Source organism: Mirounga angustirostris, unplaced genomic scaffold (assembly GCF_029215605.1).
Source record: "Mirounga angustirostris isolate CCGP_5_RB_7025 unplaced genomic scaffold, mMirAng1.0.hap1 SCAF_11, whole genome shotgun sequence".
NCBI lineage: Eukaryota > Metazoa > Chordata > Mammalia > Carnivora > Phocidae > Mirounga > Mirounga angustirostris.
In genome coordinates this window covers 110,988,102-111,008,241 of record NW_026991719.1, presented here as the reverse complement: position 1 = coordinate 111,008,241, position 20,140 = coordinate 110,988,102, and the positions used below count along the sequence as shown (strand labels likewise).

Genomic DNA, 20,140 nt, shown 5'->3' with positions numbered 1-20,140 from the left:
CCCACTTTATTCTTTTCTGTAAGATAAAATTTTATTTTAGCTCTTCTAGGGCCTGTGCCTTTCCATGTCCATTTTAGAGTAAGCTTATCTATGTCTACAAGAAACTTTATTGGGATTTTGCTAGATAGGACATTAAACCTATGTATTAGTTTGAGGAGGATTGATGTCTTTACTATGTTGATTTTTTTGATCAATGAACACAGTGTGTGTCTATTTATTTAGGTCTTCTTTAATTTCTTTCATCAACTTTTTGTAATTTTCAGTGTACAGATCCTCTCTGTGTTTTGCTAAATATAGGCCAAAGCATTTCATTTTCACTGGAACATTTGTAAATGGTACTATTTTTAATTTTGGTTTCTGTGTGTTCATTGTTTTTTTACATAGGAATGCCACTGATTTTGTATTTTTTTTTTTTTAAGATTTTATTTATTTATTTGGCAGAGAGAGATATAGCGAGAAAGGGAACACAAGCAGGGGGAGTAGGAGAGGGAGAAGCAGGCTTCCCGCTGAGCAGGGAGCCCGATGTGGGACTCGATCCCAGGACCCTGGGATCATGACCTGAGCCGAAGGCAGACGCTTAACGACTGAGCCGCTACCCAGGCGCCCCTGATTTTGTATTTTGATCTTGTATTCTGTGATCCTACTAACTCACTTATTATTTCCAAGAGGTTTTTTTGTAGATTCCTTGAGATTTTTACACATAGATAATCACATTATCTGCACTGCCTTTTAATTTCTTTTTAATGCCGTAACTGCAGTAGCTCCAACTTCCTGCTATGTTGAATAAGAGTGGAAAGAGCAGACATCCTTACCTTGTCCCAATTTTGTCGTGAAAACGTTAAGTTTTTCACCATTACCTATTTACGTTAGTATGGTTTTTTTATTGTTGATACTCTATTACCGAGTCAATATAATTCCTAACTTAGTGTTCTTATCATGAATGGATATGGAATTTGTGAAACACTTTCCTGTGTCTTTTGATAGGTGTATGATCTTCAAAGCTTGTTGATATGGTACGTTACGTTGATTGATTTCAAATGTTGAATCAGCCTTGCATACTTGCAGTAAATCTTTCTTGATCCTGGTGTATAATTCTTACATATGGTTACATTATTTGCCAGTATGTTGTTGAGTATTTCTACATTTAAGTTCATGGGAGATGTTAGTCTGTAGTTTTCTTTTTTAAAAAACGATTTATTTATTTTAGAGAGAGAGAGAGAGAGCATGCACATGGGTGCATGAGCAAGGGTGGGAGGGGAGGGACAGAGGGAGAGAGGATCCCCAAGCAGACTCCCTGCTGAGCGCAGAGCCTGACATTGGGCTCAATCCCAGGACTCTGGGACCATGACCTGAGCCAAAATCCAGAGTCAGCTGCTTAACCACCTGAGCCACGAGGCACCCCAGCAGTTTTCTTTTTTAGTATTGTCTTTATATGATTTTGCTATCAGGGTAATACTGGCCTTATAAAATGAGTTGGGTAGTATTTCCTCCTCCTTTCTGGAAGAGAGTGTGTAAAATTGGTGTTAATTCTTTAAATATTTAGTAGAATCCTGCAGTCTCACCATATGGACTTGGATTTTTGTTCAGTTGTGACTTTTGCTCTGAGCTTTATTATTTCCTTTCTTTAACTTGCTTTTAAACTATGAATTCAATTTGTTTAATGGTGATAGTGCTATTCAGATGATCTATTTCATGTTGGTTGAATTCTGTTAGTTTGTGGTTTTGAAGAATTGGTCCATTTTTTCCTAACTTTTAAAAGTCATGAACATAAGGTTGCTTATAGTATTATCTTATCATCCTTTTATTTATTTTTATTACTTTTTTAAAGATTTATTTATTTTTTAGAGAGTGTGTGAGCAGGGGGAGGGGCAGAGAGAGAGGGAAAGGGAGAGAAGCAGACTGCCTGCTGAGTGCAGAGCCTGAAGCAGGGCTTGATCTCAAGATCCTGAGGTCATGACCTGAGCCGAAATTAAGAGTCAAATGAACGGGCTGAGCCACCCAGGTGCCCCTCTTACCATCCTTTTAGTTGCTGCAGGATGTGTAGGGATGTATCCAATTTCCTTCCTGATACTGGTGATTTGGATTTTCCCTCCTTTTATTTTTGTCAGTTGTGATAGAGGTTTATCAATTTTATTAATTTTTTTGAAGAACAAGCTTTTTGTTCAGTTGTGACTTTTGCTCTGAGCTTTATTATTTCCTTTCTTTAACTTGCTTTGGGTTTATTTTGCTTTTTACTCTGGTTTATTGAAGTAGAAACTAGATTATTGATTTGAGACCTTCCCCCTTTTCTATTGTAAGCACTTAGGGCTGTACCTTGTCCTCTGAGCACTTCTTTAGTTGCATTCCACATATTTTGATATATTGTAATTTCATTTTCTTTTTTTTCTTATTTATTTATTTATTACAAATTCTATTTTTTAGTCATCTCTACACCCAATGTGGGGCTTGAACTCACGACCCTGAGATCAAGAGTCACCTGCTCCACTGACTGAGCCGGCTAGCCACCCCTGGAATTTGATTTTCTTTCTTGTTTTCTTTTTTTTAAAAGATTTTATTTATTTATTTGTCAGAGAGAGAGAGAGCACGAGCAGGGGGAGTGGCAGACTGAGGGAGAGGGAGAAGCAGGCTTCCCGCCGAGCAGGGAGCCCGATGCGGGGCTCAGTCCCAGGACCCTGGGACCATGACCCGAGCTGAAGGCAGACGCCCAACGACTGAGCCACCCAGGCGCCCTTCCTGTTGTCTTTTCTTCCAGTCTGATGCCATTTTTATTAGATTGCTTTTTTCCACTCCAGTTGTGATTTTTTTTTTGTTTCATGGCCTGACGGATGATTTTTGATTGTATCCTGATATTTTGTCTAGTATTTTAGAAGAGTCTGGGTCCTTTTTAAATATTTTAATTTAACAGTCACCCTGTTTTAGTTTAGCACATAGTTCTTTCCTACTTTCGTGGGTTATACTTCTAGTGACAGTTTATTTTTTTATTTTTTATTTTTTTTAAAGATTTTATTTATTTATTTGACAGAGAGAGACACAACAAGAACAGGAACACAAGCAGGGGGAGTGGGAGAGGGAGAAGCAGGCTTCCCGCTGAGCAGAGAGCCCAATGCGGGGCTCGATCCCAGGACCCTGGGATCATGACCTGAGCCGAAGGCAGACGCTTAATGACTGAGCCACCCAGGCGCCCCTCTAGTGACAGTTTAATTTTCAGAGCCTTTGTGGTGGTATTGTGGTTTCCTTGGTTTATGTGGTACTGCTAGGGCTCCCATATGTCCCTGCTGGTATCGCCTGAGGGTGAGGAAGGTATTTACACAAGCCAGAGTGCCTCTCAGTGGGAAAGGGGAGTCTCAGACCCTCAGGGATGAAGAGGCTTCCTAGGCCAGGCCACTGTGGCTAGGTGCCTCTTGCTCGTTCCGCCTGCCCACTTTGGTGTCTCTTAACTGGGGTTCTGATATTGGCAGGCTTCTCATTCAGAGCTAAGGCTGTCTAGGTAGCTTTGTGTTGCTAGGTTGAGGGTTGGAAGATGCTAGCTCGGGTTGCCTTCTCCTGGCGGCTCTGGGGATGTAGGACACCCTGCTGTGTTACTCTGCTAGGCCTGGCATCCCAAACCATTTTGCATTCTTCTTACCATGTTTTGGAATTCTCTGTTGGTTGTGGCTTGCATTCTTTCATTGGCTTGTTGTGCCCAGCAGGGAGGATCAGGAGGAAATGCATCCGTGCCCTTTTGTCCATATTGGACCAGAAATCACTTATTCTGTGTTTTTTAAAGGCAATCATCATTGATTTTTCTCTCCATTCCTATAGTTTTCTTGTTCTGGGACACAGACGGCTGACTCTTCTGTTTGTTCCAACAGGGTTAAAGCTCAAAAATGACACTGGAAATGACCAACCTATATCTCTTTCTGCATTAGAAATACAAGCATCAGGATGCAAAGTATTAAGAAAGGCCAGAATGAAAGTTGCCCAGAAAACAACAGGCAAAGAAAATCATGGTGGTACACGCAGGGTACGGAGACGGCACCGAGCTTTTCTAGGGAGGAAAAGAAAGAAACTTTCAACTTGTAAACAAGAGCTTCCAAAACATAAGGATCTTCAAGGGAAAGGCCATGCAGGAGAGAAACCTTTTAAGTGTCAGGAATGTGAGAAAAGCTTCAGAGTTAGCTCTGACCTTATTAAGCACCAGAGAATTCACACTGAAGAGAAGCCCTATAAATGTCAACAATGTGATAAGAGGTTTAGATGGAGTTCAGATCTTAATAAGCACTTAATGGCACACCAAGGAATAAAACCATACAGATGCTCATGGTGTGGAAAAAGCTTCAGTCACAATACAAATCTACACACACACCTAAGAATTCACACAGGAGAGAAGCCCTTTAAATGTTATGAATGTGGAAAAAGATTCATTCAGAACTCCCACCTTATTAAGCACCAGAGAACCCACACAGGTGAGCAGCCGTATACTTGTAGCGTATGCAGGAGAAACTTCAGCAGGCGGTCAAGCCTTCTTAGACACCAGAAACTCCACAGGAGAAGGGAGTCCTGTCCAGTATCTCCAGTCTGAAGAAAGTCACCATGTGGATCTTGACCCTAGAGGTGACGAAAGAGTATAAAACTCTGAGGCACCAATGATAGGAATTTGTCACCCACAGGAAATTTGGGAGGGGTTCGTGTCCTACTTCACAGAAAGGAATCTAAGCTGTCTCTCTTGTTCAGCATTGTATCTTCAGTGCCTAGCACAAGACTGATACACAATGAGTACTTGATCAATAAAAGTGGAAATGTAGCTATCATCTATCTATAGTTATCTATTCATCCATCTATCTCTATATCTGTCTGGTTACTCAGCTTCCCCACCCTCGGTGATCTAGGTTCTTCAAGTATCAGGTGCTCAGCAAACACATGATGGCCATGAATCCTACTCTCATTCTTTCTCAAGAAAGATGGAAAATAAGAGTATTCAGGTCCTCTGAAGGGAGCTTAGAGAGAATTACTAAGCTGGAGAGAGTTTCTATGGCTATCATTCTATCGACATGAACAACCAAGCCCAGGGCTGAGGGAACTTTATTCTCCAGCAGGAAGAGAGCATTCAGTGTTTGCCCTGGGAGAAGTGCCCCCATTCCAGTGGCTGTTCCCCTCAGTGCCCGCTACCACAGTGTTTTCTTTCAAAGAGTTCCAAGCAGCAAGCGAAGGCCTGAATGCCATCACAGACCTAGGGACCTTGCAAGCACTTGATGTCTCTCCTGCTGATCCTCTCAACACTGAGGTATATAGAGTGAAATGATGAAGGAAGCAGTCTGGGCCTTCAGCCACAGATTTGTCTCTCTGTAGAAATCCCAGGGCCATGGTAAATGGCCTTTTTTTTTTTTTTGACTTTTCACCATGTGGACTAGACGTTTTCAAATTGGTGCCACACTGCTCTAGGGCCTAAAGGGAAGCCCATTTTTATGGCTGTTCAGCCACAACCCCATACACTTGGGATGCTGTGCAGGAAAGTCTGGAAGTTTTGTAAACGGATGTACTGAGAATGGCAAGGTGAGCCCCGTGGCCTTGTGGCCTCAGCGCACATTGGATAGCAGGAGGGAACATCCAGAAGTGTCAGGGCAGAGTCAGGCCCGTGGCCTAGTGGGATGGCCCCGGTGAGAACTAGGTCAGATGGAAACTGTCTTTTTTTTTTTTTTTTTTAAGATTTTATTTATTTATTTGACACAGAGAGAGACACAGCGAGAGAGGGAACACAAACAGGGGGAGCGGGAGAGGGAGAAGCAGGCTTTCTGCTGAGCAGGGAGCCCGATGCGGGGCTCGATCCCAGGACCCTGGGATCATGACCTGCGCGGAAGGCAGACGTGCTTAACCGACTGAGCCACCCAGAAACTGTCTTGTGATATTGGTATTTTCTCTTCCTTCCCCATTGACCTCAGGGATTATCTCCTGAGAAGGCAATGTCATGTCAAGGGCAGGGCAGGGAAGTTGGAGGACATGGATTTATAGCTATGTCACATCCTAGTTTAAGATGTTGGCCAAGGCTTCGATATATTTATTATTTCATAAAATTTAACTTTTTTAATGACATGGAATGTTGTTTCATATTAAACATGAAACAAAACTCCATGGTTACTAAAGCACCCAGAGATGGCAGTCACTTTTTTGGCATAGATATCTCCAGATATTTTTTCCATCAAGGGACCCCTCTACACCTGTTTTCAGGTTTGTAAAATGGAAATGATAATTCTATCCTCTTGGCTGCTGTGAGGATCAAATGAGGTGTGAGCATGCCTCACTCTGATGGGCCACAGTAGGTGTTCCATAAACATTTGGAACATTCTTCCTTCATCTTTCAGCTAGTTTTTTTTAAAGATTTTATTTATTTATTTGCCAGAGAGAGAGCGTGCGTGCACAAGCAGGGGGAGCGGCAGGGAGAGGGAGAAGCCGGCTTCCTGCCAATCAAGGAACCTAATGTGGGACTCAATCCCAGGACCCCGGGATCATGACCTGAGCCGAAGGCAGACGCTTAACTGATTGAGCCACCCAGGCTTCCCTCAGCTAGTTATTTAAAAAAAATTTTTTTTTAAAGATTTTATTTATTTATTTAATTGACACACACACACACAGAGACAGCGTGAGAGGGAACACAAGCAGGGGAAGTGGGAGAGGGAGAAGCAGGCTTCCCGCCAAGCAGGGAGCCTGATGTGGGGCTCGATGCCAGGACCCTGGGATCATGACCTGAGCCGAAGGCAGTCGCTTAACCAACTGAGCCACCTAGGTGCCCCTCAGCTAGTTATTTTAAAAAGAAAATTAATTAGGCAGAAAAGTTGAGTATCCTTAATTAATGGTGTTTCCATCATTCCCAGCTGTTTTTTTAAGCCTCTTTGTGGTGATCAGAAGGGTAGCCTGGTATGCCATTCTTTTCTAGAGATACTTCTCTCTAGTCAGTGTGAAGTAATAAGCTAATGTCCCCCATTGAGCTAGATATACCCCTTGCAAGTAACAACCAAAATAGACTACAAGCCCCCAACTTGACATACCTGTAGTGTGGCGGGGAAGTGATGGCGAGCGGTGGACTTTTTGTGGACAGTATTTGCACTATTAGATGTGTCCATCCTCAAACTAGTGGGAGAGGAAAGAGGAGTCTAGAATGGCCACTACAAAGAATGCAAGTGCTCAGCCCAGAGGAGGAAGTGACCCGGAAGGAAAGGATCCTGAAGGCTTGGAGACTGACTGCCCCACCATCCCTTCTAGAACTATCTGAGACTGTCCTCTTGGAATTAAGGGGAAATTCAACTTCTTTCAGAGGGCACTCTCTTTGCATGGCTCTGCGTCCGGTACCACCCTGGACGGCTGCTGTCATACCATCATTGAAAGGACCTTCGTTCATGTAGCATGTAGGAAGAGGAGACTGACTCGAAAACTGAAGGAAGTACTCCATCAGGGGAGCCGGCCGTTACTGCCTGCTTACGAGAGTCAGCAGAGTTCCTGAAAATGAGTCCGCAAAAGGTCACTTCCGTTTTCGTAAAGCTGCCAACCCCTGTTATCACACCTGTTAGCCTGAAAGCTCATTTCGGAGGTCCTCGTCTACACTGGCATCCCCAGGAGAGGTCAGAACCAGGGGGCCTGGGGCCTATTGTAGAGATCAGTTATTTAGGGCAAGCAGCAGGAAGGCCTTTAGATGTCAGTGGGCGCAGACAGGAAGAGAATTGAGGACTTCTGGTTCTGAATTCAGACTCCGCTGCCCTTTGCATGCAAGGGCTCCAGGAAGAAAGGACATTCTCGTCCCTGCAGTTGTGCGACAGGATTTCGAACTTGGGGCTCCTGGCTGACCTATCAGTACCCATTCTTACCTTTCAGCCCTCTGACATAGCTTCCCAGGGCCCCCCGTTCCCCAAGCATCCTGACCATCATGTCAGGCCTGACTGTCTCAGAAAAAGGAGAGACAACGGGCACTAGGGAAAGAAATGGCCGAACGGAATAAAGGAGAGCGATGTCCTGCTTTACATCGCCCGCCACCTCCCCAGCATAAGGCTAAGAGGCCTCGGCTCCGCTGCCTTTCTGAGGACGCGACGGGAAGACAGCACACAAATGCTCGGAGTTGGGACGAGCAGGCTGATGAGTCATCCAAGGGGCAGAGCCGAGAGGCCAAAGGCTCCCAGTTCAGATCCCACGGGCAGAGACGGGACTGCGGAGACAAAGTCTGGCCTGAGGCCCGTGTGAGGCCTGTGAGTTGCTATCCCAGTGTCGGTGCTCCTGTCCCCGGCTCAGAGAGCACAGCGCCACCACTTGCTGGGGCCGAGGCACAGGGGCACGTCTGGGTCCAGGCCCATTCGTGCAGGACCCAGGTCTTGACCTTCTCTCTGCCAGCAAACCGGGGCACGGCAGCTACCCAGGAGCCTGTTCGGGTCCCTCCGCAGTGACTGCTGCGGTCGCTTGGGGCTCTATCCCCTACTCCCTCCAGTCTCATAGTACACCGGGACACTGAAGGGCCCTTGGAAGCCGAGGAGACCTCGCTCCTTATGTTACAGAAGAGGCAACTGGAGCTCGGGGTTTCTCTGCCCAGGGCCTTGTGGCAGAGGGAGGGACTGAAGTAGTCTCCCCAGCCCCAGGCCTCTCTCTCCAGACAGGATACGTTCAGCTCCTGGCAGTGGCTTCTCGGGAAGTGTCATTCGTCAGCCTCTTGGCTGTCGCCCACAGGGTGAGGAAATCCCTTCTGAGCCATGGTCTGCTCTGTTCTTGGCGGACTCCAAACCCTGTTCTCTCAAGATAACCCCTCAGGTGGGAGGTTCCACGTCTGAGCTCTTTACAAAAGAGCTGCCCTGTTAACAGGGGGTACCAGTCCTCCAAAAGTACATCTTGTCCCTGTACATAGACTAGGACCAGGAAGCCATCTCCCTTCTACCCATTCTCCCGCCCAGAGGGGTCCGGGACTTGTAGGAGAGTCACGGGAAGAGCTGGGCGTGGGGGGCACGGCCCCTGAGAGGCAGCCTCTCCGAACACCCCACCTCCTTACTTCTGCGCTACATATTCCTGAATTTTCCTCCAACACCGTGCTCACCGAGTCACTCTTCACTCAAGCTCCCAGCAGCCCCCAGCTCCCACATCCTTTATGTCCTGCCTCTACTCGGGTTTCCTGTGCCCCAGCTCACAGACCCGATGCTGAGCCACGCTGTTAATACGCCTTCGGTTAGCCTTTGTTTTTAGCCCCCAATAGGGCCTCCTGACCTGTCCAGATCCTTCCTTCTAATGTCACATCACTTCCTCCTTTTGCTCCCCAAACTCATTCCATACTGACTGTCCTCTTAGAACAGCATTTATTTTATTTTATTTTTTTAAAGATTTTTAAAATTTATTTGACAGTGAGAGAGGGAACACAAGCAGGGGGAGCGGGAGAGGGAGAAGCAGGCTTCCTGCCGAGCAGGGAGCCCAATGCGGGGCTCGATCCCAGGACCCTGGGATCATGACCCAAGCCAAAGGCAGATGCTTAACGACTGAGCCACCCAGGCGCCCCTAGAACAGCATTTAAAACCCAGGTTTTGTTAAAACACCGATGGCTGGGCCTCACCCCCAGAATTTCTACCTCCGTCGGCCTGGGGTAGGGCCAGGAAATGGGCATTTCTGACAAGTTCCCACGTGATGCTGATGCTCCAGCACTCCCCCTTTGAGAACCGCTGTCTGAGAACACCTCTCGTGTACTTTCTCTTGTGTGCAGAGATGGTCTTAGAACCTCAGGAACTGGCAACGGCTGGCCCAGGGCTGGATGTCAATATAAACTCCCTGAACCTGTGGGGCTGGCCACTTTAGGGTTAAATGTGAACTTAAGCTGCACTTTACTCTCCTATAACTGGCAAATCACTACCAAAAACGAAGTGTGGCTATAAAGGCTGTCGGTGTTTCCTGAGTTTTGAGGCCTCCATCCCATCTCCCTGATCTTGCTGTCTATTTCAGCCTCTGGGACTGCCAGTGTGCCTGGCCCTCCTCCAGCTCTCTGGACTTGGGCCCACGCTGGCTGCATTCAAGACCTCTGGGGTCTGGTGGTGGCCTCTGGGAGTGGCTCTGACCGAAACACCTCGGAAGCATCTCTGCAAACTGGTTTTTCTCCTTCCTGATGCTGTGTCTCCTCCGATGTTCCTGTCCGCCTGCCAGCCTTTTGCAGCTCAGCCTACCCAGCATGCTGTCCTCACTGAAAACTGACCTTGGCAGAGGTCATCGAGCAGCCCCAAAATGATGCAATAGGGAAGCACAGGGGCCTGGTGCTCTCCAGGGAAATTGGCCTTTCTCTCAGGGCTCCTAACTCCTTCCTCATTTTGGAGGTGGGTGGGGGCAAAAAGCATCCAGTGCTCCAGAGGTGAACTTGGCAATTGGTGCAGAAAGGTAGGCCCTGCACCCTCGCTGTGGCCTGCAGCTCCCCAGCCCCTGTAGGTCAGCAGCGGCCTGGGTGCTCAGGACCCAGAGAGGCTTCTTGGAGATGCAGTCTGAGGAGCCTCTTTTTTTTTTTGGTAAAGATTTTATTTATTTATTTGGCAGAGAGATCCAGCGAGAGGGAACACAAGCAGGGGGAGTGGGAGAGGGAGAAGCAGGCTTCCTGCTGAGCAGGGAGCCGGGTGCAGGGCTCAATCCCAGGACCCCGGGATCATGACCTGAGCCAAAGGCAGCCACTTAACCGACTGAGCCACCCAGGCACCCCTGAGGAGCCACTTCTGAGGAGTCCTTCAGTGACCAAGGTTCACTTGTGCCTGGCAGGAGTCCGTCAGGACCGTCCAAGAGAGACTGGGGGCATGGATAGTTTACAGGAATCTATTTCTATTTTTTCTAAAAAGATTTTATTTATTTGACAGAGACACAGCGAGAGAGGGAACACAAGCAGGGGGAGTGGGAGAGGGAGAAGCAGGCTTCCCGCCAAGCAGGGAGCCCGATGTGGGGCTCGATCCCAGGACCCTGGGACCATGACCTGAGCCGAAGGCAGACGCTTAAACGACTGAGCCACCCAGGCGCCCCTACAGGAATCTATTTCTGAATCCTTAGTTCCATACGTTCTTCCTAAAACCGTTGTGAGGAAAACCCAACCCTCCATCCCCACCCTCCCCTTTATCACCACCCTTTCACCGCTCTTCCCTGCTCTGGTCTTCCCATGGTGCATTGCCCCAGAGTTCTACATGTCTGAGGAGCCAAAGAGGCATTAAAATGTCCTGGCTGGGAAACTGAATGATGAATGACTGGGCAGGGAATCCTGCATATCAAATAGTTTCCCATGTTTTCCTTTAGACAGAATTGAAGAAGGACTTATTAATCAACTGATCAGCTGCTAGATCATTGGGAAGAAATTGGGGGTGGCTCAGTACTTGATTTATGCCATATAACTCTAAAGGAAATTTTAAAATTTGGGGTGACCCCACTATAACAAAATTCTGTCCATGCCCATTGATCTGTCATCTCTTAAAATGAGAAATAGGGATATAATTGGTGATGAGCCAGGCCTCATTCTGGAAATAACTAATATTTATTCATGATATGAACTAATTTCAAGGAAGTCATCTATATCATTAGGAGTGGGATTTTCTTTTTTTTTTTTTAATGTTTTTTATTTATTTATTCATGAGAATCAGAGAGAGAGAGAGAGGCAGAGGCAGAGGGAGAAGCAGGCTCCCTGCCCAGCAGAGAGCCCGATGCGGGACTCGATCCCAGGACCCTGGGATCATGACCTGAGCCGAAGGCAGACGCTTAACCATCTGAGCCACCCAGGCGCCCCAGGAGTGGGATTTTCAATAAATACTTATTTTTGCTTATAAGTACCCAAATTTATAATATATTTATGTTGTTTAATCAATAGTATTTAATACTTGTAATAATCAAAAGAAAGGCATTGATACTTAGAGTCTCCTGGTCTTAGGACATTTTTCCCCAATTTATATGTACTTTAAAAGAAACTTATTGAAGCATGACACAAACGGAAAAATGCTCAAGTAGTAAGTGTCCAGCTCAGTGATCTAAGTGAACATCCTTGTAACCACCATCCAGATCAAGAAAAAGACCATTAGCACCCTAGGAGTGGGATGGTTGGGTCATAGGGTTTATATATGTTCACCTTCTTTAGATACTGCCAAAATATTTTCAAAATGTACCAATCTCCATTCCCACTACCAGTGTGTGAGGGTTTCAGTTGCTCCTTATCCTTGTCAACATTTGAAATTGGCTGTCTTTCATTTCAGCCATCCTGATGAGTAGTAGGATTGTGGTTTTAATCTCTATTTCCTTGATCAATTAAGATGAGCACCTTTTTATGTGTCTAATATGTGATTAGTGAGTATTTGAATGTACTTTTTTGCCAAGTGCCTGTTAAGTCTCTTGCCCGTATATCTACTGGGTTCTTTTTTCTTACTGATCTGTTGGATTCTGAATTTGAGCCCTTTGTTGGATGCATGTACTGCAGGTACCTTCTGCTACTCCCCAAGTTGCTGTTTTACTCACTTGATGTCCCCTAATGAAGAAAAGTTCCCAGTTGTAATGTCTTCCAATTCATCAGTATTTTCCTTTATCATTAGTGCTTTGTTGGAGTCTTGCTGCAGAAATTATCACCTATGCCAAGGTCATGAAGATATTTTCCTATGTTTTCATTTACAAGTCATATTATTTTACCTTATGCATTTAGATCTAAAATTCATCTGGAATTTTCTTCTTAAACAAAATGTGGTATATGCAGTGGATAATTATATAGACAAAAAAGGAATGAAATATTGTCACATGGACACATGCTACAACATGTAGGTGGATGAACCTCAAAAAATAATATGCTAAGTAAAAGAAATCAGGCACCAAAGCTCACATACTGTATGGTTCCATTTATATGAAATATTCAGTACAGGTAAATCCATAGAGATAGAAAATAGATTAGCGGTTGCCAGAGGCTGGGGAGGATGGAAGTCTCCTTTGGGGTAATGAGAATGTTTTCAAAGTAGGTATGATGGATGCACAACATGGTGAAGGTACTAAATGCCACTTTAATTGTACACTTTTTTTGAGGTCCATCCGCATTGGAGGTCCATGTATCAGTTCCTCATTCCTTTTTATGGCTGAATTATATTCCACTGAATAGATATACCATATTTTGTTGATTCATTCTTCCACTGAAGGACATTTGGCTTATTTTCATCATTTGACTTTGTGAATAGCGCTGCATGAAAATTCATGTGCAAGTATTTGTTTGGATACCTGTTTTCAAAATAATTGAAATAGTTTTCAAAATAATTGAAAACCCAATTCTTTCAGTATACCTAGGAGTAGAATTCCTGGGTCAGTTGGTAATTGTATGTTTACCTTTTTGAGGAACCTCCACATGGTTTTCCACAGCAGCTGTACCATTTTACATTCCCACCAGAAAGTACAAGGATTCCAGTTTCTCTACATCTTTGCCAAGACTTGTTAATTTCCATTCGTTTTTAATTATAGCCATACTAGTGGGTGTGAGGTTTTGTGGTTTTTACTTGCATTTCCCCAGTGACTAATAATGTTGAGTATCTTTTCATGTGCTTATTGGCCGTATGTATATATTCTTTGAACAAATGTCTATTTGAGCCCTTTGCCCATTTTTTAATTGGGTGGTTTGTCTTTTTGTAGTTGAATAGTAATAGTTCTTCATATATTCTGAATAATGGGCTCTTATTACATATATGATATGCAAATATTTTCTCCCATTCTGGAGAAATGCATCTCTTTCTTGATGCACGAAAGTTTTTACTTTTACTGAAGTCCAAGTTATTTATTTTTCCTTTAGTTGATTGTACTTTTGGTGTCATATCTAAAAAAATCACTGCCAAATCCAAAGTCATGAAGATTTGACCTTTGTTTTCCTCAGAATTTTAAAGTTTTAGCTCTTTGAACATTTAGGTCTTTGGTCCATTTTGAATTAATTTTTGTATATATTGTAAGGTAGGGGGTTCAGCTTCATACTTTCGCATGTGACTAGCCACTTGTCTCAGCATCATTTTTTTTTTTTAAAGATTTTATTTATTTATCTGAGAGAGAGAATGGGAGACAGAGAGCATGAGAGGGGAAGGGTCAGAGGGAGAAGCAGACTCCCTGCCGAGCAGGGAGCCCGATGCGGGACTCGATCCTGGGACTCCAGGATCATGACCTGAGCCGAAGGCAGTTGCTCAACCAACTGAGCCACCCAGGCGCCCTCTCAGCATCATTTTGTAAAGAGCCTGTTTTTCTTCACTGAATCATCTTGCACTTTTGTCAAAAATGAGCTGACTAGATGTATAGGCTTATTTCTGGACTCACAATTCTATTCAATTTCTCTGTATAGATCCTTATGCCAGTACCACACTGTTTTGATTATAATAAATTTTGAAATCAGAAAGTAGGAGGCCTCCAACATTGTTCCTCTTTTTCAAGGTTTTGGCTATTCGACTTGTCTTGCAATTTCATCTCAATTTTGGGGTTGGCTTTTCTGTTTCTGCATAAAAGGCTATTGGAAGGGGCGCCTGGGTGGCTCAGTCGTTAAGCTTCTGTCTTCGGCTCAGGTCATGGTCCCAGGGTCCTGGGATCGAGCCCCACATCAGGCTCCCTGCTCCGCGGAAAGCCCGCTTCTCCCTCTCCCACTCCCCCTGCTTGTGTTCCCTCTCTCGCTGTGTCTCTCTCTGTCAAATAAATAAAATCTTAAAAAAAAAAAAAGGCTATTGGAAGTTTGATAGGGATTGTATTGAATTTTGTAGATTGTTTTGTGTAGTATTGCCATTTTATTTATTTATTTTTAAAGGTTTACTTACTTATTTTAGAGAGAGAGTATGAGTGGGGGTAGGCACAGAGGGAGAGGGAGAGAGAGAGAATCCCCAAGCAGACTTCCTGCTAATCTCAGAGCCTGATGCAGGGCCCAGTCCCAGGACCCCAAGATCATGGCCCCGGGCTGAAACCAAGAGTCAGCTGCTTAACCGACTGAGCCACCCAGGCACCCCTAGAATAAATAAATCTTAAAAAAATACAACTGATTTTTGCGTGTTGCTCTTTTATCCTGCAACTTTGATGAATCTCTTTATTAGCTTTAGTAGTTTGTGTGTGAGTTCTTTAGGATTTTCTGTCTGTAAAATCATGAAATCTGTGAATATAGTTACAGTTTTCCATTCTGATTTGAGGATTTTTTTGGTTTCTTCATTTATCTGATTGCTCTGGGTAGAACTTCCAGTACAGTGTTGTCCATTTTATCTGGGTTACCTAATTTGTTGGTGTTCAGTTATTCTTTTTTTTTTTTTTTTTTTAAGATTTTATTTATTTGACAGAGAGAGACACAGCAAGAGAGGGAATACAAGCAGGGGGAGTGGGAGAGGGACAAGCAGGCTTCCCACAGAGCAGGGAGCCCGATGCGGGGCTTGATCCCAGGACCCTGGGATCATGACCTGAGCCGAAGGCAGACGCTTAAGGACTGAGCCACCCAGGCGCCCCGGTGTTCAGTTATTCTTAGTATTTGCTTATAATCCTTTATATTTATGTAGTAAGGTCACCACTTTCATTTCTGATTTTAGTGATTTGAGTCTTTCCCCTTTTTTTCTTACTTTGGCTAAATGTCAACTTTGTTGGTCTTTTCAAAGAGCTACCTTTTTGTTTTGTTGATTCACTGTAGTATTTTTTTTTTTTTAAAGATTTTATTTATTTATTTGACAGAGACAGAGACAGCGAGAGCAGGAACACAAGCAGGGGGAGTGGGAGAGGGAGAAGCAGGCTTTCTGCTGAGCCAGGAGCCCGATGTGGGACTCGATCCCAGGACCCTGGGATCATGACCTGAGCTGAAGGCAGTCGCTTAACCAACTGAACCACCCAGGCGCCCCACTGTAGTATTTTTCTGTTCTCTCTTTTCTTTATCTCCACTCTAATCTTTATTATTTCTTTCATTTTACTAGCTTTGTATTTAGTTAGATCTTTTTTTTTTGGTTTCTTAAAGTGTAATGTCAGGTTACTGATTTGAGATATTTCTTCTTTTTTTTTTTTTTTTTAAAGATTTTATTTATTTGACAGAGAGAGACACAGTGAGAGAGGGAACACAAGCAGGGGGAGTGGGGAAGGGAGAAGCAGGCTTCCCGCGGAGCAGGGAGCCCAATGCGGGGCTCGATCCCAGGACCCTGGGATCATGACCTGAGCCAAAGGCAGACGCTTAACGACTGAGCCACCCAGGCGCCCCAAGATATTTCTTCTTTTTTAATGTATATATTTACACCTCTCAAGTTCTTTCTGAGCACCACCTTTGCTACATCTCATAAGTTTCATTATGTTGTGATTTAATTTCATACATTTCATTTCCTTTCTGGTTTCTTCTTTGACTCTTCTTAAGAGTGTGTTGTTTAATTTCCACATATTTGTTAATTTTCCAGTTTTCCTTCTGGTTTTGACTTACAGCTCCATTCTGTTGTGGTCAGAGAAGATATTTTGTGTGATTTCAGTCAGTTAAAATTTATTGGGACTTTTTTTGGGGGGGCTTTTAAATTAAGTTAAATTTATTTAAAGATTTTATTTATTTATTTGACAGAGAGAGAGAGAGCACAAGTAAGGGGAGCAGCAGACAGAGGGAGAGGGAGAAGCAGGCTTCCTGCCGAGCAGGGAGCCCAAATGTGGGGCTCCATCCCAGGACCCTGGGATCATGACCTGAGCCGAAGGCAGACGTTTAATGACTGAGCCACCCAGGTGCCCCAAATTAAGTTAAATTTAATTTTTGTAAAATGCTGAATACGAGATCTACCCTCTTAAAAATTGTGAATTGTGAAGTGTACAATACAATGTTGTTGAATATATGTACAATGTTGTACAGTGGATCTCTAGAACTTACTCATCTTGCTTAACTGAAACTTTATGCTCATTGATTAGCATACTCCCCGTTTCCCCCGTCCCCCAGCCTCAGCCAACCACCATTTTACTCTGACTCTATGAATTTGACTATTTTAGATACCTCATATATTTGTCTTTCTGTGACTGCCTTATTTCATTTAGCAGAATGTCCTCAAGGTTCATCCATATTGTCGCATTTTGCAGGATTTCCTTTTTTGTGTGGCGTTTCTTTAAAAAATATGGAACAGTTCACAAATTTGCATGCCATCCTTGTGCAGGGGCCACACCCATCTTCTCTGTGAAGGGCCAGTTTTTGTACATGTACTGCTGAAATGAGCATCCTTCTTTTTAATGCTGAATAATACTCCATTGCATGTATATACCACATTTTCTTTATTCATCTGTCAATGGACATTTAGGTTGTTTCCACATCTTGGCTGTTGTGAATAGTGCTTCCGTGTACATGGGAGTGCTAGTACCTCTTCGAGACCCTGACTTCAGTAATTGTGGATAAATACTCAGAAATGGGATTATTAGATCATATGGTAATTCTATTTTTAATTTTTTGAGAAACCTCCATACTATTTTCCATAACGACTGCACTATTTTGCATTCCCACCAACAGTATACAAAGGTTCAGATTTCTTTACATCTTTGCCAACCCTCATTGTCTTTTTTTTTTTAAAAAGCCATCCCGACAGGTGTGATGTGGTTATCTCATTATGGTTTTGATTTACATTTCTCTGATTAGTAATTTTGAGCATTTTTTCATATATCTGTTGTTCCATTTTTATGTCTTTTTCGGAGAAATGTCTGTTCAAGTTCTTAGCCCATTGTCTACAAAACACTGATGAAAGAAATTAAAAATCCAAACAAATGGAAAGACACCCCATGTTCATAGATCAGAAGACTTAATATTGTTCAAATGTCCATATTTCCCAAAGCAATCTACAGATGCAGTGCAATCCTATCAAAATCCCACTGACTTTTTAAAAACTAGAAATAGAAGAAACCAATCCTGAAATTCATATGGGACCACAAAAGGCAATGAATAGCGAAGTCAATCTTGAGAAAAAAGGACAAAGTTGGAGGCATAATTCTTCCTTATTTCAAAATATATTACAAAGCTACAGTAATCAAAATGGTATGGTACAGATATAAAAGTAGACACATAGACCAGTGGAACAGAATAGAAAGCCTGGAAATAAATCCATGTATATATGGTCAACTGATTTTTGATGAGGGTGCCATAAATTCACTATGGGGAAGTAATAGTCTCTTCAACAAGTGGTATTGGCAAAACTGGATATCCACATGCAAAATAATTAAATTAGACCCTTATCTTACACCTTACACAACAATCAACTCAAAATGGACTTAAGACTTAAAAATAAAATTCCTAGAAGAAAATATATTGAGAAAGCTTCATAACATTGGTCTTGGCAATGATTTCATAAATATTACACTAAAAGCACAGGGCACAAAAGCCAAAATAGACAAGTGGGACTATATCAAACTAAAAAGTTTCTGCACAGCAAGGGAAACAACAGAGTTAAAGGGCAACCTATGGTATGAGAGAAAATATTTGTGAACCATATATCTGATAAGGGGTTAACATCCAAAATATATAAGGAACTCCTACAACTTAACAACAAAAAAAACTGATAAAAAGTGTGCTACAGACTTGTGACCTAACATATAGTCTATCCTGAGAATAGTCCATGTGCACATGAAAATTGGGATGGAATATATGTTACGTCAAGTTGACTTATAGTGTTGTTCAAATCCTCAGTTTCCTTATTGATTTGTCTGGGTGTTCTATCTGTTACTGAAGGTGAGAAGTGAAATTTTTGATGTTGTAAAACTATTTCTCCCTTTGATTTTGTCAAATATTGCTTCATATATTTTGGGACTCTCTTGTAAGGTGTGCATATGCCTATAATCGTTATATTTAATTCTTGATAAATTGACTCTTTTATCAATATGTAATGTCATTCTTTGCCTCTTGTAACATGTTTTGAATAAAGTCTATTTTGTCTAATATTAGCATAGCCACCTCAGGTCTCTTGATTACAGTTTGCATGGAATATCTTTTCCATCCTTTCACTTTAAACCTATTTATGTCTTTGTGTCTAAAATGAGAGTCTTGTAGACAGATTATGGAAGGATCATGGTTTGTTTGTTTAAGATTTTATTTATTTATTTGACACAGAGAGAAAGCACAAGTAGGCAGAGAGGCAGGTAGAGAGAGAGGGAGAAGCAGGCTCTCCACTGAGCAGGGAGCTGGACGTAGGGCTCGACCCCAGGACCCAGGGATCATGACCTGAGCTGAAGGCAGCAGCTTAACCGACTGAGCCACCCAGGCGCCCCGATCATGGTTTGTTTTTTAAGCCCATTCTACTAATCTCTGCCTTTGGAGAGTTTAATACATTTACATTTAAAGTCAGTACTGAAAAAAAAACCCACAAAAACAAAGTCAGTACTGATAAGGAAGGCCTTCTGCCTTTTTATCATGGTTCCCTGTATATCTTATATCTTTTTGTTCCTCAATTCCTCCAATACTGCCTTCTCTTGTTTATAATTGATTTTTTGCAGGTACCATTTTGATTGCTTTCTCATTTTTAAGGTTATTTTCTAAGCATCTGCCCTGGGACTACAATGAACATTTTAAACTTGAACGATCTAGTTAGAATGAATACCAACATAGCCTCAGTAGTATACAGAAGCTTTGCTCCTATACAGCTCTCTCCCCACTTTTGTAGTTACTGTGACAAATTACATTTCTATATATTATTTCCATTAACGTAGATTTATAAGTATTGTTTTATGCATTTGCATTTTAAGTCATATGGGGGAGGTAGAGACATTACAAACCAGAAGTATGTTACAAGTAGCTTTATAGTTACTTGTATTGTTACTTTACTACTGTTCTTTATTTCTTTGTATGACTTCCATTTAATGCTTAGGATCCTTTCCTTGTAGCCGGCGAGACTAACTGTAGCATTTCCTGTAAAGCAGGTCTACTAGCAACAGATTCTCCCAGCTTTTGTCTATCTGGGGATGTCTTAATTTCTCTTCCCATTTGGAAACCTAGATTTGCCAGATATCAAATTCTTGGTTGACATTGACAGGTTTTTTTTTTCTGCCAGCGCTTTAAATAGGCAATCCCACCACCTTTTAGACTCTGTGGTTTCTTTCTTTTTTTTTTTTTTTTAAGATTTTATTTATTTATTGGATAGAGAGCACAAGTAGGGGGAGCAGCAGGCTGAGCATGGGGAGAGGGAGAGGGAGAAGCAGACTGAGCAGGGAGCCCGATGCAGGGCTCGATCCCAGGACCCCGGCA

General features: G+C 43.1%; 1 protein-coding gene and 1 non-coding gene across 11 annotated transcripts in view; one reads left to right on the top strand and one right to left on the bottom strand.

Moving 5' to 3' along the window:
* Positions 1-20,140, top strand: part of ZNF75D (zinc finger protein 75D) — a 52,166-nt gene that overhangs the window by 8,687 nt on the left and 23,339 nt on the right. For 3 of the 10 annotated variants that reach the window (XM_064574596.1, XM_045882894.3, XM_045882885.3), the window contains exon 6: positions 3,852-4,794. The exons of 5 other annotated variants lie outside the window; for them this stretch is intronic. In XM_064574596.1, the coding sequence (XP_064430666.1) occupies positions 3,852-4,561 (710 nt within the window). In that variant the 3' untranslated portion in view covers positions 4,562-4,794. Of the gene's footprint in view, positions 1-3,851; positions 4,795-9,933; positions 15,148-16,501; positions 18,844-20,140 lie in introns of those variants that run through there. 2 more of the 10 variants (XM_064574601.1, XM_054509323.2) reach the window with 2 other exon arrangements.
* Positions 17,031-17,137, bottom strand: LOC123851523 (U6 spliceosomal RNA). Its single transcript, XR_006792626.1, has one exon. It is a non-coding gene; the product is annotated as a U6 spliceosomal RNA (small nuclear RNA).